The following is a 16,162-nucleotide window of genomic DNA, read 5'->3' as shown; positions in this document are numbered from 1 at the left end:
ACTCACGGCTCTATGGGAAGACCCCCACTTCCTCTCACACTTCAGGGCCGAGTTCTGCTGCTTCACATACCTGTATAGGAAGGCCACCACCAGCAGCCCCTGAAGCCTGCAGGAAGGTGGGGCTGTTGTCATTGAGGTCAAGCACTGCTATGTGCACAGTGCCTGTGGTGCTGCGGGGTGGGTTCCCCCCATCCTGCACCTGCACCAGGAGCTGGTAGCTGCTCTGCCGCTCACGGTCAAGGGTTTGCAGTGTGGTGACTTCTCCTGGGAGTGCAGGAAGGGAATCATGTATGGGATAGCTAGAGACACAGAGCCTGAGGCCTGGCAGCTGAGAAGGTGGTGTTTGGGGAGTGTGGCAGGGAATGCCAGGGATGCCCAGTCCTGGTCCTCAGAGTCAGGGGTCTGGGTTGGGGGTTAGGGATCCTGTCTGGGTGCTCACCATTCTAGGGATGGGGATATGTGGCCTTAGAATTTGGGTCCCAGTGCTCACCAGTCTGGGGGTGGATGCGGAAGGCCTTGCTGTCTTCTGACAGCTGTCGCAGACTGTAGGTCAGACGTCCGTTGGGACCTGAGTCTCGGTCAGTGGCAGAGACCCGGCCCACACTGGTCCCTGAGGGCTGGTTCTCAGCCACAGCCAGGAAGGTGGGTTCCTCAGACAAGCGGGGACTGTGGTCATTCTGGTTGAGGATGCTGACCCTCACAGTGGCTGTGCCCGTCTGTTGCCCCAACTCAGCTTTGGACCCAGACACTGCCATTACCTTCAGTGTGTACAACTCCTGGGCCTCACGGTCCAATGCTGCCCGCACCCACAGCCACCCACTCTGTGGCTCCAGACCAAAGAGGCTACTTGCTCCATCTGCTGCAAGATGGTAGGTGACAGGACCCCCATCAGGTGCTCGGGCCTGCACTTGGAGGACCTGAGTCCCAGGGGTGGTGCCCGAGGGCAGGTCCACACGGTAGGTACTGCTGTAGAAGTAGGGAGCCAGCCCATGGGTCCCCAAGTCTTGGACCACCACCCTTAGTCGAAAGTGGCTGGTGCGTGGTGGGGAGCCCCCATCCCGCGCCTCCAGTTCCAGCTCATGGGCTGGCCCCCCTGGGGGCCCCAGAGGTCCCACAAGTCGTACATGGCCTGTGTTGGGGTCTACGGTGAAGGCCCCACCACCCCCAGCAAGCAGAGTAAAGGTGACTCGACTATTAACACCTGAGTCGGGGTCCAGAGCCCTCAGGGTATAGATGGGGGATCCTGGGGCAGTGCTAGGTGGCAGCAACACTGTGTCTTCAGGTGCAGGAAAGGCAGGGGTGTTGTCATTCACATCATCCAGCAGCACACGCACCCGAGCCACAGCGAAAGCTGGGGGCACACCACTGCCTGCCCGCACCTCCAGTTCCAGCACTGGTCCCAGCAGCTCCCGGTCCAGAGGGAGAAGGGTTTGTAACAGCCCTGAGGCCCCATCTAGGGAGAAGAGTCCCCGGGGATCTCCGCCTGATAGGGCGAGGGTCACAGGTCCCAAGCGACCTGGGGAGGAAGATAGAGGGGTCAGGAAAGAAGTTGGGGGGCACCTAGTGAACTGGGGCCCAGAATCTGATCCCAAGAAGAACACCATAGTGCCCACACCTGTGCCTTACACAGTATTAGTGGGAGTATATGCTCCAGATGTTACCAGAGAATGTGGGTGGCACTGGGGTAATACTCACATGCCCGGGGATGGAGCTGTGTACCTAGACCATGCCTAAGCAGGCATTGGGGGCTGGTATCAGAGTGTTTTGTATTGGGGCTATCTGTGGCTACCAACGGTACCTTGAGATGATGCTCGAGGGTTATATTGGGATATCTGGCTCAGAAACTCTGGTGGCGTAGTGGTTAAGTGCTACAGCTGCTAACCAAAAGGTCAGCAGTTCGAATCTGTGAGGTGCTCTTTGGAAACTCTACAGGGCAGTTCTACCCTGTCCTACAGGGTCGCTCTGAGTTGGAATCGACTGGATGGCAGTGAGTTTGGTTTTTGGTTTTGAGTGTGGCTCCAAGTATGTATAATGCAAATAATACCTGGTGGGTTGTGTGCCTGGACTATGCCCACACTGGTGCCTGGTGCCACATCCTCTGGCACAGAAAAGACATACTGTAGTTGCTCAAATACAGGTGGTGTGGGGGTTCCAGGCACAATGCTGATGTTGACTCGGGCACTGGGCTCTGCCTGCAGGCCACCTCCATCCTGAGCCCCGATCTCCAGCTGCACCACAGAATTGGCCTTTCTGGTCAAGGGCCAGGCTACTGACAACAGCCCTGGGAGGAGGGACAGAAGCAGGGATGCATAAGGAAACAGCATAGGGCTGGAAGGGTTACGGAAGGGGAGGCAGTACATCATTCAGGCAGGAGGGGAGAGGGGTCTGGGGGAAGGCCCCAGGAATGGGAGGATCCTCACCTGAGTGTTCATCCAAGGCAAAAAGTGGGGGGCTATTGCCAGCCAGGATGTGGTAGGAAAGCCGCCCATGGGGACCCTGGTCAGGGTCATGGGCCCGCACCCTCAGCACAGCTGTGCCTGGTGTACTCTGGGTACTCAGACTGGCAGCATACTCCCGTGGATAAAACTGAGGTGGGTTGTCATTCTCATCTGACACAAACACCTTCACATATACCGTGGACTTGAGGCCTCCCTGGTGGGATATGCAGCCACAGGTCAGGTGGGCCTTGGCTGGCCTTAGTGAGCACCCTACCCCAGTGAGCACCCACCCCCCACCTGCCCATGGTCTACCCACTCACCCCATCCACAGCTGTCACTGTGAAGTCGAAGCTTGAGGGTCCCTGGTCACGGTCCAGGGTCCGAGTTGTGCACACGTCACCACTGTGGGCATCGATGCGGAACGGAGGAGACCCTGAAGCCCCAAGCCCAGCACCCAAGGAATAGGAGAGGAGGCCAAATGGGCCACTGTCCGCATCTGTGGCTGTCACCTGGGGGGAGGCTGGGGTGAGTGACGACCCCTCTTCTTGGCCAGGAAGGCCAGAACCAAGTGGCAATTAGGAGGAGCAGGCTCTGGCGCAGCTGGTGCCCAGAATCTCTGGATGATGGACATAGCAGAGGGGCTAGTAGGACACAGCCAAAACCCAACCCAAGCCCAGGCCTCATCCCTCTAGTTAACAAGTGAGAGTTCTACTGCCAGTCTGTTCCCGTATGTATGTACGTATGGGAGGTAGAGACACATCTTAAGGTAGTCTGAGTGTTATAAGTCTGCTGTCTCCAGGCTCCAGAAGAACTAGTGGTGGACCCTCAGAATACGAGTTTTCTCCACTTTCCACCACGAGATCCACACATCTGTCTGCATCTGCCCTCATCTATCCGTGCCTTCCCTCCAGCATTGGAGCAAGTATCTTTTTTATGAGGGTCAATCCCTCTCCAGTGTTAAGGCTCCCATGTCCTCCTTTCTTGTGGACTTCACATTTTTGATTAGCCCCTCTCTGCTCTATCTCTACTCTCTTCCTCTTCACTTAAAACACTTCAAAAACAAAAGAGAAAAATCTCCCTGGATCTCATATCCCTCTCCAGCTGACGCCCTCACTCTCTACTTGTTTTCAAAGCTAAATTTCTCGGTTACTGACGACTTTTCTGCATTTCCCAAGACAATAAGTGAAATTGCTTTTTCTAAGATTAACAGTGTTTCTCCATATTATTAAATCTATGTACATTTCCATTACCGATCCCTGCCTCCTTGAAATATTCTTTACTTGGTTCTGTGACATCACTCCTCCTCCACCCAACCTCTTCTGCATCTGTGGCCTATCCCTGTATGGCCACGTTTAAGCTCCCTACCTTGTCCTACAAGGCCCACCTCTTCAGCCTGATTTCTCACCACTTCCCCCTAGCACGAGAGGCTCCAGTCCTGCTGAACAACTACTAGCTTTTCAAAAACATCACACTTTCATGCCTTTGGGGGTTCTTTTTGTGCACTGGATACTACCCACCTGTCATGGGTTGAATTGTGTCCCCCAAAAATATCTGTCAACTTGGCTAGGTCATGATTCCTAGTATTGTATAACTATCTACCATTTTGTCATCTGATGTAATTTCCCTAAGTGCTATAAATCTATCACTATGATGTAATGAGATGGATTAGTGGCAGTTATGTTGATGAGACCTACAAGATTAGATACTGTCTTAAGCCAATCTCTTTTGAGAGATAAAAGAGAGAAGTGAGCAGAGAGACACGGGGACCTCATACCACCAAGAAAGTACTGCCAGAAGCAGAGTGCGTCCTTTGGACCTGAGGTTCCTGTGCTAAGATGCTCCCAGACCAAGGGAAGATTGATGCATCACAAGGACTCCAGAGCTGACAGAGAGAGAAAGCCTTCCCCTGGAGCCAGGGACCCAAGTTCAGACTTCTAGCCTACCGGACTGTGAGAGAATAAATTTCTCTTTGTTAAAGCCATCCACTTGTGGTATTTCCGTTATAGCAGCACTAGATAACCAAGACACTAATCCTCTTTTTGAAGGCCTACCCCTTCTTCCATCTAACCAGATCAGATGTCACCTTCCCTGTGAAGTCTTCCCTATCTCCTGTCACAGACAAGTCCTTTCTCTTCTGCTCCCACAGAACCTTGTGCTCTGACACTGATTAGCTGGCCCTGTATTCATTCTAGAGGCCATGCTGAAAGCAGGGATTGGGTTCTCTTGTTCACTGCTGTCACTTCAATGCCTGGCACAGGGCCTGACACATAGTAGGAGTTCAATAAATTTTTGATGAAAGATGACTGCATCAAATCTGCAAAGGCTGGTCTCCCCATGAGTGTGCCTGCTGCTCCAGGGCAAGGCAATGTTTTCACACATCATTCAACAAACACTCACTGACTCCATGCCAATCTCTGTGCCACGGGCATACAGTAGCGACCAAGATGCACCCTTACTCCCAGTTAGCTCCATGTAAAGTGTGAGGCAGATATATAAACATACTTACAAAAAAGAGTGCTGAGGGCAGTGACCACAAATTCCAGGTAGACCACAAGAAGTGAATACCATCACGGAGTCTCCTAATTGCTTCAAGCAGAGAACTGACTGATAGACTTACTGAATCATGTTATAGGTATGATCTTCATTGAGTCTAATCATTACAGAGTCTGGTTATTATGGGAACTGATCACTATAGGGTCTGCTCTATATACTTTTAGCATCCCCATCACCTCCCAGAGGGACAGTATTGGGAGTGAGAGAAGAACTGCAAGCCTATGGGGCAATGTTGAGGTCATTAAGTCATGGGAACTTCTCAAAGCTAAGAAGTAAGGGAAGGCTTCCTGGTTTATTCTTGGGCATCTCCCAGAAAAGTTGAACAAATGAACACCAATGCCAGCAGCCTCTGACTACTCCAGAGCCAGGTCAGCAGGAGACACCATTCTGAGAGCTCCCAAGCCTAGGGCAGGGCCAGGCACACAGTGGGTGCTCCATGCATATTTGTTCACCGAGTAAATGGACATTCTGACTGCCCTGCCTTTTAACAAAAACTTCTTTCAAACCAAGTTCTAAACATTGGGTGCACATTAGGCCCTCAATAGTGGGTTAGCTGGTGCTGGCTGCTTCAGGCTGCGACAAAGTACTCTTTGTGGATACAAGGGCCTCAGGGTCATGATATGCTGTAAGGGGAAGCTGAAGAGTTCCCCTTCCTTAGCTAGAAAATGTTGCTCAGTGAGAAGGCTAGCCAAGGACTTCTGATTGTTGCCCAGGCCCTTGACAGATGTGATTTGTGCCATTGTTTACCCTCCTAAGAGACACTAAGACCCTGCAACGGCTGAGCCCTGGAAACAGCTCCTGCTCCAACTCTCTGCTGTGGCTATGGGCCCGGATATCCCAGGAGACAAGCTTCCCCCTGCATCAATCTGGGCAGACAGCAGCACAGCTGTGGCACCAACTCCAGAAGCTGTTAAAGACCTTTGCCCTCTGACTCGCTGCAGGAAGAAAGCAATAAATAGTGGTTGGGGGAAGTTGTCAGGATGTGACCTCAAAAGGTACGGGGGCCATTGACTGGAAATGACCAAGGCAGATGTGAATTTCCTGGCCTGTGCAGCCCCTGCTTATAGGTTCCACTGCACAAGCACAGCCTCCATTCTCAGAGGGCTCTCAGCCGTGCTTCATAGCCCAACCTTAGTCAGCTCTCTCCTACTCTGCCCAATAGCTATGACACACCTCACCCCTCTCCTCTTGCCCCACCCCACCCCTAGCTCTCAGAAAATACACTGTTTTCAAGGAGAAAATAAAGAGCCTTATCTGAAATTCCTATCAGACCACAAACTTCTGCATCCACCCCATCCTGATCTTCCCAGGTATACTTCCTGCTTTGACTTTTTGACAAAACACTTTTCTGCTTCTCCTCCTGCTGCTTTGCGACTCCCCAGCCTCTCTCAGAACCCACTTACTCTGCCCGTTCTTACACACATTGTTGTTTACTGTGATCTCTCCTCGGCCTCTTCTCACTCCTCACACTCCCTCAGGGCCCTCTCTTCCATTTCTGTGTCTTCCACCATCATCTATACTTTCAGCCTGGACTACTCGTCTGAGCTCCAGACTTGTATACCCAGATGCCTGCTCAACAGCTCCACCTGGATGTCCCACAGGTACCTTAAATTCAACCTATCCCAAACTAAACTCATGATCATTCCAAATCTGCTCTTAATGACTCTTCCATCCAAGCAGTTGCTCAAGCCAGAAATCTGTTCTTCCCTCTTCCTCACTGATTATGTCAATCAACCAGGGACTAAGTAAATCCTCATTATCTCTCCTATTTGTCTATTACTCTCCATCACCATTATCACTATCCTGTGTTATCTCTCCTTTGGACTATAACTCCCTTCTCCTAGGTCTTCCTGCCTGTACAGTTTGACCCTCCAATCCATTCTCTACACCATGGTTTTTTAACCTTGGCCCTATTGACATTTTGGACTGGATAATTCTTTGGTGTAGGGGCTCTCCTGTGCATTTTAGGATGTTTAGCAGCATCTCTGCTCTCTACCCACTAGATGCCAGCAGCATCCTGCCAGTTGTGACAATCAAAAATGTCCTCTGGGGGGCAAAATCGCCCCAGTAGAGAACAACTGTTCTTTACTGCCTACCAAAAACATCTTTTGAGAAACAAATCTGATATTACTCTTCTACTAAAAATCTTCAATGTCCCTGAGATCACCTTATAGCTAAATAACAAGTTGGGTCAAAAAATAATGAATATCACCAATAAGTACTGTGCTCCACTAAAAAATCATCTGTATGAGACCAAATGATCAACAATTATTTTAAAACAAAGATGACAATGTAAAGGGGCAGGGAAACCAGATTAATGGAAATGGAACAACCAGAACTGAAATAACAGTGTTCATGCATCGTGAAGAATGTAACCAATGTCGCTGAACAACTTGTGTAGAAATTGTTGAATGGGAACATAAACTTGTCTAAACCTTCACTGAAAACACAATATTTAAAACAAAACAAAATAAAACTTCAATGTGCCCTATAAAAAAATTCAAACTCCTTGTCTTGTCTTGGTTCCTCACCACCTGGCCTACCTGTATAGACTCATCGCCCTCCTTGTATCATAAACTCCAGAGATACTGAACCACTTGTAGGTCCTTAAATGAATCAGCCTCTCCCATCCCGCTGTGCATGTCACCTCTGCTTAGAACCCCTCCCCTTTCTGGTTCTCTCATAAGCTCCTGCTCAACCTTCAAGTCTCGGTTCAAGAGTCTGCTCCTGTGGGAGTACATGCATGCTGCCTATCTGTACTCATATATATTCCTATCATGGACCTTTTCCTATTGCAATGAAATTTTCCTTGTACATAAACCTCACTAGACTATAAAGTCTCTGATGTAGGGGAGTACTCATTCACTGCTGTGTTCTGAGTCCTTAATATAATGACTGGCACGTAACAGACACTCGATAAAATGTATATTGAAGTAGTCAAGTACTAAGACTTCTTACAACCGTTATGAACGCCCAGTGGTCATTTTTACCCCTGCTTCCCTATGGTCACTAATAGTAAAAACTCCGGGAAACCACCTGGAGAGTTGCCCTCTTGCTTCAGGCTCAGCAAGAAGGGATGAGGTTTGGAAGCCATAGCCCACTGGCCCTGGGCCAGAAAGAAGAGCAAACACATGGGAGAGTGGGTGGTGGGAGCTGGAGCAGCAGGCAGGAAAATACCCAGAGAATAGCCAGAAGACAACGGGTCAGCCAGACCCAGGCACTGGCCTGGAAGTCTAGGCCAGCCAGCAGCCCCTGAGGAGATGCTCGTGGGTCTGGTAAACTTACAAGATAAAAGATCTCGAGCACCAGTCTCCTAAAACGCCTTTCTGCCTCCAGCCTCTCCTGCAGCCATACCTCGCAGTGCAGCCCAAGCAATCTTTCCAAAAGGCAAGTATCAGATTTGCCTAGGGCCCCTCTTTGACTACCTATGATTTTTAAGACAAAGTCAAGGCTTGTGATCAGGTCCCCACCTACCCATCTTGTCTCATATCCCCCAATTCTTTCTTAACAGCACAGTTGAGGCCTACCTGAATAATACAGTCCCCTCAGACATATCATGGTGTTCTGTAGTTCTTTCTGTAGGCCTGGGGTCCCCCTCCACACACATCCATATTATCCACTTGGCAAAGTTCCATTGGTCCTTCAAGGCCCAGCCCCCTCCCGCTCAGTCTCTGCCTCCTCTGTGCTTCCACAGCACCACATATGCTACCTGCTACAGCACTATGCTGGTGTATCTCCGTGTCTAGGCTGGGACCTTCCTGGGAGCAAGGACTACTTCCTTTCTGTGTTCCCAGGAAAGTTTACAGAGTCTCCCCAGTGTCTCTCACTTCCTGATACTGCAAGAAACTTTTTCTCCAGATCCAATCTTAATTTCCTCAACTGCCAGGATTATCTGGACCAGCTCTTGTACTGTGCCCTCTCATCTTAGGCCACATCCTCACATTCTTCATTAACCCTCTCCCCTCTGCACAGACTTTGGAGCTCAAAGGATGGGACTGAATCCTCTGGCATAAGTCACCATCAACAGATGCACCTATAAGACTTGGTTCCTGTGCTGGGGTCCCCTGTGACCCTCTGATCCTCCCCACCCTCACTAGCATCCTGCTGTGTATGAGGCCTACCCACCTGCAGGAAGCAGGTTCCAGGCTGGGTACCTTCAGGCAGTGAGGCATTGTAGAAAGTCCTCTGGAACTGGGGCTCATTGTCATTCACATCTTGCAGGGCCACACTAACTGTGGCAGAGGAGGCTAGAGGGGGCAGGCCCCCATCTGTGGCCACCACGATTATCTGTGGCTGAGGTTCCAGCTCATAGTCCAGCAAGGCTGCCGTGCTGATGATGCCTGAGGTGGGGTCGATGGAGAACCAGTGGGTGTGAGCACCAGGGGCCAGGCTATAGGTGACCTGTCCATTGGTGCCCTGGTCAGGATCCCGAGCCATCACCCGTACCACAAAGCTGCCAGGCAGCGCAACCTCAGGCAGGGGCTCAGGTCGGAAGAGCTGGCGGTCAAAGGCAGGTGCATTGTCATTGACATCGGTGATGTGCAGCACAAAAGCCGCCTCAGCCCGCAGTGGGGGGGAACCTGAGTCTGTGGCAGTAACCCGTAAGTTATAGGCATCTCGTTCCTCCCGGTCAAGCTGCCGAGCCACACATACCAGGTAGATGACACTGTCTTGGGTGCTCAGGGCAAAGTGACCCTCACCACCTTCCAGGGAAACATTGACGTGGGCAAAGTCACCGTCATCTGGGTCTGACACAGAGATGCGAGCAACAAGCTGGCCAGGTGGGGCAGCCTCAGAAACACGCGGGGAACCGTCTGCACTCAGGAAGATGACAGTCATGGAGGGCTGATTGTCATTGGCATCTCGCACGTTCACAGTCACAAAGGCTGAGCCCAGCTCTGGGTGAGCCCCTCCATCTCGCGCCTGCACCACCAGTTCATGGACCCGCCGTTGCTCAAAGTCCAGTGGCCGCTCCAATCGCAGCAGCCCTGTGTTTGCATCGATAGAGAAGGGTCCGTCACCTTCGCTCTGCCTCCGGTTAATCTCATAAGTCACAGCCCCATTGTCACCGGCATCAGCATCAGATGCAAACACCTGCAGGACAGGGCTGCCGGGGGCCAGGCTCTCAGACACCACAGCATGGTAGCGGCTCTGGTTGAAAGCCGGGGCATGGTCATTAATATCCAGTAATGTCACGTCTAGCAGGGCCTGGGCCCTCCGTGGGGGTGAACCTCCATCATAAGCCTCTAGCTGCAGCATGTAGTGTGAGCGGTTCTCTCTGTCCAGGTCCCCAGCAACTACCAGCTCAGGCACTGGAGCCCCATCTGGACCAGGGCGTGTCTCCAGCCTGAAGATCTCTCCAGCTCCATCACCAGATAACGCATAGCCTTGGGTTCCTAGGTGGCCAGCATCCGCGTCACGAGCAGGCTCCAGTGGGTAGCGGGTGCCAAGAGCTGTATGCTCAGGGACCTGCAGGGCAGCCCGAGCCTGCGGGAAGGCGGGAGCATGGTCATTGATGTCAACCACCCGCACTGTAACTTCCACAGTGGCACCGTCAGGAGTGACTGCAGTGAAGCGGTAGCGGTCCCGCCGCTCACGGTCCAAAATACGGGCTGTACGGACAACCCCACTGTGTTCGTCGATGGCCAGGTCTGTGCCCACACCGCTGCCCTCCTGGGCTGAGATGAAGTACATGGGAGGTGCTGCCGTGCCTGCCGGCAGTCCTGCACTGATGTCCCCGATCAGGGTACCTGCTGGCTGCTCCTCATCAATTTGTAGGTCCAGGCTCCCAGCCTGACCCCAGGTACCTGGCACCCCGGCTCCCAGCAGCAACAGCAGTAGCAGCCACAATGGTAGCAGGGGGAGGGGCTGAGGGCTCTGCATGCCAGTGCAAGAAGGGGCAATGCCCAACTTCTTCTGCATGACAGGGGCAGTTCCAGCTGTGGCTAGGGCTCCAGCTCCAGGCTAGGCTCTGGGCTCAGCTCAATCTCAGGCTCCTGATCAGGTCCAACGTGGGCCTGGCTCCGGCTCAGGCTCCCTGACCTGGGAGAAATGCAGAAGGGGAAAGGTCATGACATGGGAGGGAAAGGGGTCAAGAGTCCAGGGAGACTGGAATCTAGGCCACGCCAAGACTCAGACACACTCAGCCCCTCAGCAGGGCCCTCGTGCTGCCTCACACCACCCCAAGCCCAGGCAACTGCCCCTCCAGGCTCCTCAGAGCCTGCTCTGGTCTTCCCCCTGGCAGGTTCCTATCCCACCCTGACCTCCCTCTCTTTCAGCAGATTATTTTGCTTTCTGTTTTTCAGGTCTGAATGTCCTCAACCTCAATTCCTTCCATCCTCGACTTAAAATATGGTTAATTCTTTCTCATGTGTCTTTTCATCCAGGACTAATACCCACCCCAGTTACTGAGGCTGGAAGGGGTATTATATATACACTTTCCTCTCCATTCAACAAAAGACTGAGCACCTACTATGTGGAGGCACTGAGGATGTGACAGTGAACAAAAGAAACAGTCCCTGCCTTCATGGGGCTTATAGTGCAGGAACTGAACAAGTAATTACAAGTGTGATAAGGGTTGTGAAAGAGAAACACAGGGAGTTTTGAGGGCATGTAAGAAGGGCTTAACCAGCCAGGGAGTCAGGGAAAGCTTCTCTGAGAAGGTGACATTCAAATGGGGATCTAATAATGAGTAGGTGTCAGCTAGGCAATGATGGGCAGAGCAGGGGGGACACAGGAAGGAGATAAGAACATTCCAGAGGAATGAACAGAATGTGGAAAGGGTTAAAGCCCAGAGTCAAGAAAGGGCTGAGAGCATTTGAGTATGGGTATGGGAGCAAATACATGTGAGGGACAGAGAGCTGGCAGCAGAGGGTATAAAATGAGGTAGGGCTTCATGAGCCATATTGAGGACTTTTACTTTATCCCAAGGGCACGTGGAAGCCACTAAAGCATTTTAAGCAAGGAATAACGTGACACAGTTTACATTTTATGAAGATCGCTACAGCTGCCCTTTGGAAATCAAAGGGCATGCATACAGCAGCTCAGTTAGGAGGCACTTGTGGAGTCCAGGCGATGACTTGGCTTTGTAGGTGACTTGGATGAGTGATCGCAATGAAAATGGAAAGAAGGGAATAGATTTGCAGGTGGTTTAGTAGGTAGAATTAGCAGGGCTTGATGCCTTCTTAGAGGCAGGGGGCGAGGGAGTGGGAGAAGTCAAGGATGATGGGAAGGTTTCTGGACAAAACTGCATTAACTTGGCAGAGGGGACAGAAAGAAAACCAGAGGGGGGTGATGCTTCTGAATCGAAAGGGAGCAAAGTTTTCAAGTGCTGCTGAAGTTCAGGAAGGATGAGCCCTAAAACTCCAAAAAGGCCTTTAGCTACTAAGAGCAGAACCAGTGGTGAGGTGGGAGCAGAGGCTAAAGAAGAGAGGTTATTACAGGAGGGAAGGGAATAAGGGGAAGCTCCTACTCTCTCTTAAAGTTTGGTTCATTTCCCCCATTTTCTCTTTTCTCATGCCCTCCTCCCCCCACACAGTGAGGCTTCCTCTCACTAAGGCTCCAATCATCTCCATACTGCTACATCCAATGGACACTTTGTCCTCTTCTTACTGGATCATTCTGGAAAACTGAATCACTGACCATTCACTCATCCTGGTTTTATACTGTGACACTCCACCTCTTGCTTCCATTCTACTTCTCTTTCCACTCCTCAGTCTCCTTCAGAAGTTCTTCTTCCTCTGTCCGTCCCTTAAAAACTAGTGTTCTTCAGGGCTCAGTCCAAGACTGCTTCTTTTCCCACTCTCCACGCTCTGCCAGGATGATCTTACCCACTCCCATGCCTTCAACTCAAATGTATTGATTGTGTTTTCATGTACTATTTGCTGATGGTTTCCAGTCTCCATTTCCAGACCCACCCGGGAGATCTAGAGACCTTTGTCCAGCCATGAACTAGACTTCCCTCACAACGTTTCCCCAACCTTCACCTCAAACAGCTTTTCCTCCTCCAGTCCTTTTCCTGTGAACAGTACCACCATTCACCCAGGTGTCCAAGCTAGAAATCCAGAGACTCTCTTTGATTCCTTGCTTTTCTTCAGTCCTGATTTCATTAGTTATCAAAACCTGACAATTTAGACTAGACATGCCTCAAGTCTTCCCTTTTTCTCTATCCACACTGCTGCTGCCCCAGTTCAAGCAACGTCAACTCTTCCTTTAATTCCTGCAACAGCTCCCCTGCCTCCTGGCTTGGCCCCTCTGAGCCATCTCCTCTGAATTAGAGATACCCACACATCTGACCAAACGACTCCCGATTCAAGGCTTCCACTGGCTCCCCTTTACAAACAGCAGGTCTTAACTTTTTTTTTTTGTTTTTTGAGAAACTGATTAAAACTGCTGACCCTCTGCAGAAAAAATGCAGCTGCACATACACACGAACTTGTGTCTGCAATTTCAAGGGCTTCATGGACACTAGGTATAGAACTTCTGACTCACAAGATACAAGTCCAGCCTCTTAATGTGTCTTCCTGATCTGAGTCCTCCCAACCTCTCAAGTCCCTGCCTCTACCTTTCCCCATCACACCTTGCTTTCCGCGACACTAAATTTATTACCACGCCCTTTCCCCACCCCTTGCCTAGCATGTGTTATTCTCTCATTCTCAAACATCCTCTAAAAAGTCTTCTCCATGTGACCATCTCCTATTCAAACCTACCTAAAGACCCGGTTTAAATGTCCTATGTTCTGTGGAATCTTCTCTGACAGCAACCCCCCACCCCCAAAGCAGAGCTCATTATACCCTCTACTGGGCTCCCTCTGCTTCTGGTACACACTGACAGTAAACTGCACAGCGGCCCTAATTTGTTCATGTGTCTGTCCTCCACACTGGACTAGAGGCTCCCTGAGGGCAGCGATGGGTCTTGATTAGTCACTCATGTGCCAGCATTTAGTAGAGGTGTAGTGCGAGCTGATATCAGTGCTGAATGAATGTGACAGAGTCACAGAGTTTTGTAATTTCACACCACCACACATTCGGGGGGGGAAATGGCCACGGACATGCCAACTCATACAAATACACATGAACCTATGCACCATGGTCAGTCCAGTGGCTACCGAAGTGTGTCTTCTGGGTCTTTATGGATTTGTCTCTGCTCTAGGACTTCTTGTTCTTCTCAGAGAGGTGGCTATCTGACCCCCACCCACATTTACACTTCCAACCTCCATTTCTCCCATCTGCATGGGGCAATAAAAAGAGCTGGGCCTTTAGAGTTTGAGCTGGGCTTGAGTCTCAGTCTGAGCCTTATTTTTCCAATCTGTAAAGCGGCTATGGTAATACCTATCCTATGCAATTTTATGAGACCTAGAAGTAATATAAGTGCGGAGCCTAGAGTTGGGCATTTGGTAGATGCTCTCTTAACTGTTCCCTGATGGGTCCCCTCTGTGTCCTCTCATCCCAGCTTCAGAGTTCTGGGGCTCTGAGTGTACACCAAGACCCACCTCCCTGGGGCTCAAGTCAGAGGGGCCCATTGAGCTACTGGATGGCATCACAGGTCAGAGGATTTCAGAGCAGAGAGGTTAGGGTGAACACAGGCCTGACTCAAAGAGAGAAGAGGCTGAGTTTCTGGGATGGCCCAAGGGGCCCAGGTCAGAGATCTGGGTCTAGAGACTGGGTTAGGAATCAAGTGTCAGAGTTGATCCTATTCATTTAATCAGTCAGGTGGAGAGGGAGCAGTTATGGTTTGAGGGGAGGGAAGATAACGGACACTGAGGTCTGTGTACTTACAACAATCTATATTATAATTATCTATCTCCCCTCCCAGACAATTCGCTGTTTGAGGGCTAGGATTCTATCTTTTTCACCATTGTGTGTTTAGCTCACAGCATGGCATGATTAACAGATTTTCTTAAATAAAAGATGTATGAATGGTATAAGATAAAAGGCCAGGTGAACGGTCAGCCTTCAACAGAAGATCCCTCAGGCCCAGATGGATGCCCTGTGGGAAAGTGATTCCTTCTCCCGACCTGTGTAGATCCCATGCACTCCTCACCACCGGGTCCCGGATCAAAACACACTCACAATGGACACACAAATGTGCACACTCACAAAGTCACAGACCCATACATGGCCAGGCATACTCTCTCACACAGCCAGAAACACAACGACACACAGACCCACAGACTCACACAGATGTATTCTCATGCACTCAGACTCACATGCAGACAGACACACCACACACTCATAAACACACAGAAAGGCTTATTTTAACATATACACTGCCAGGCACACATCTAGATACCCCTTCTCACATACACACAGAAGCATGTTTTCACGTGCACACATATAATTGGGCATATTCGTTCACATGGAACCTGCCTCTCCTGTATGCAGACATACAGACACACACACAGGCATGCTTTTGCACACACTGAGACACATATACACAGAAAGACACACACTCTTGGACCTCACATGGACAGGCACATTCGTACCCAGAGACTACCCATCCCCATACACATACACACTCATGCACCCTCAGGTGCAGAGACAGGCCGACTTTCATATATGCGCAGACTCACACAGGCTGGCACACTCGCACACACTCAGAGACCCACCCACATGCAGGCATGCTCTCACACATGCTGCCGGGGCACTCCTGGTCAGCTCTGCGGCTGCAGCTGTGACCTCGAGGTCCCTTGGGCCTCTGTCTGGACTGTGCCTCATCATTTCCTGCTCTAGGCTTCCAGTTCCAAACTGAAACTCCAGACTCTCTCCCGAGACTGTCTCATCCTCTCACCATCTCTCTCCTCAGCTCCATCTCCCCCATCTGTCCACTCACTGCCTCTTCCCCAAGACTTGCCCCTCCTTCCCGTTCTGTCTCTTTCCTTCTCCAGGTCTGTCCCATCCCTTTCTCGAAGATCTGTCTTGCCCCCACCCATCTCGTCTCTCTCCCCAGCCTGTCCTGTCTCCTGCCCAGATCGGTCATCTTTTGTTCCCTAGGTCTGTCACATCTCTTCTCCCACCTGGTCTGCCTTGCTACATGCCCCCACTCTATCCCCGGTCCTGTTACTCTGTCCTCTGACTCCATCCTGTTCTCCCCCTCTATCCCCACATCTGGGCCTCTGGAACCACAGCTGGTTCTCATTAGGAGGGGGAGGGGCGAAACTGTTCATTGGGGCC

At 51.0% G+C, this 16,162-nt stretch overlaps 1 protein-coding gene across 2 annotated transcripts in view; it reads right to left on the bottom strand.

Moving 5' to 3' along the window:
* DCHS1 (dachsous cadherin-related 1) overlaps positions 1–16,162 on the bottom strand; it is a 64,301-nt gene that overhangs the window by 10,262 nt on the left and 37,877 nt on the right. For both annotated transcript variants that reach the window (XM_064288512.1, XM_064288513.1), the window contains 6 exons: positions 9,117–11,033; positions 2,759–2,947; positions 2,421–2,652; positions 2,045–2,281; positions 491–1,516; positions 71–264 (listed from right to left, as the gene is read on the bottom strand). In XM_064288512.1, the coding sequence (XP_064144582.1) occupies positions 71–264; positions 491–1,516; positions 2,045–2,281; positions 2,421–2,652; positions 2,759–2,947; positions 9,117–10,913 (3,675 nt within the window). In that variant the 5' untranslated portion in view covers positions 10,914–11,033. The remainder of the gene's footprint in view (positions 1–70; positions 265–490; positions 1,517–2,044; positions 2,282–2,420; positions 2,653–2,758; positions 2,948–9,116; positions 11,034–16,162) is intronic.

The sequence above is a fragment of the Loxodonta africana genome, chromosome 7 (genome assembly GCF_030014295.1).
Source record: "Loxodonta africana isolate mLoxAfr1 chromosome 7, mLoxAfr1.hap2, whole genome shotgun sequence".
NCBI classification, from domain to species: domain Eukaryota; kingdom Metazoa; phylum Chordata; class Mammalia; order Proboscidea; family Elephantidae; genus Loxodonta; species Loxodonta africana.
This window is presented reverse-complemented; position numbering and strand designations above follow the sequence as displayed.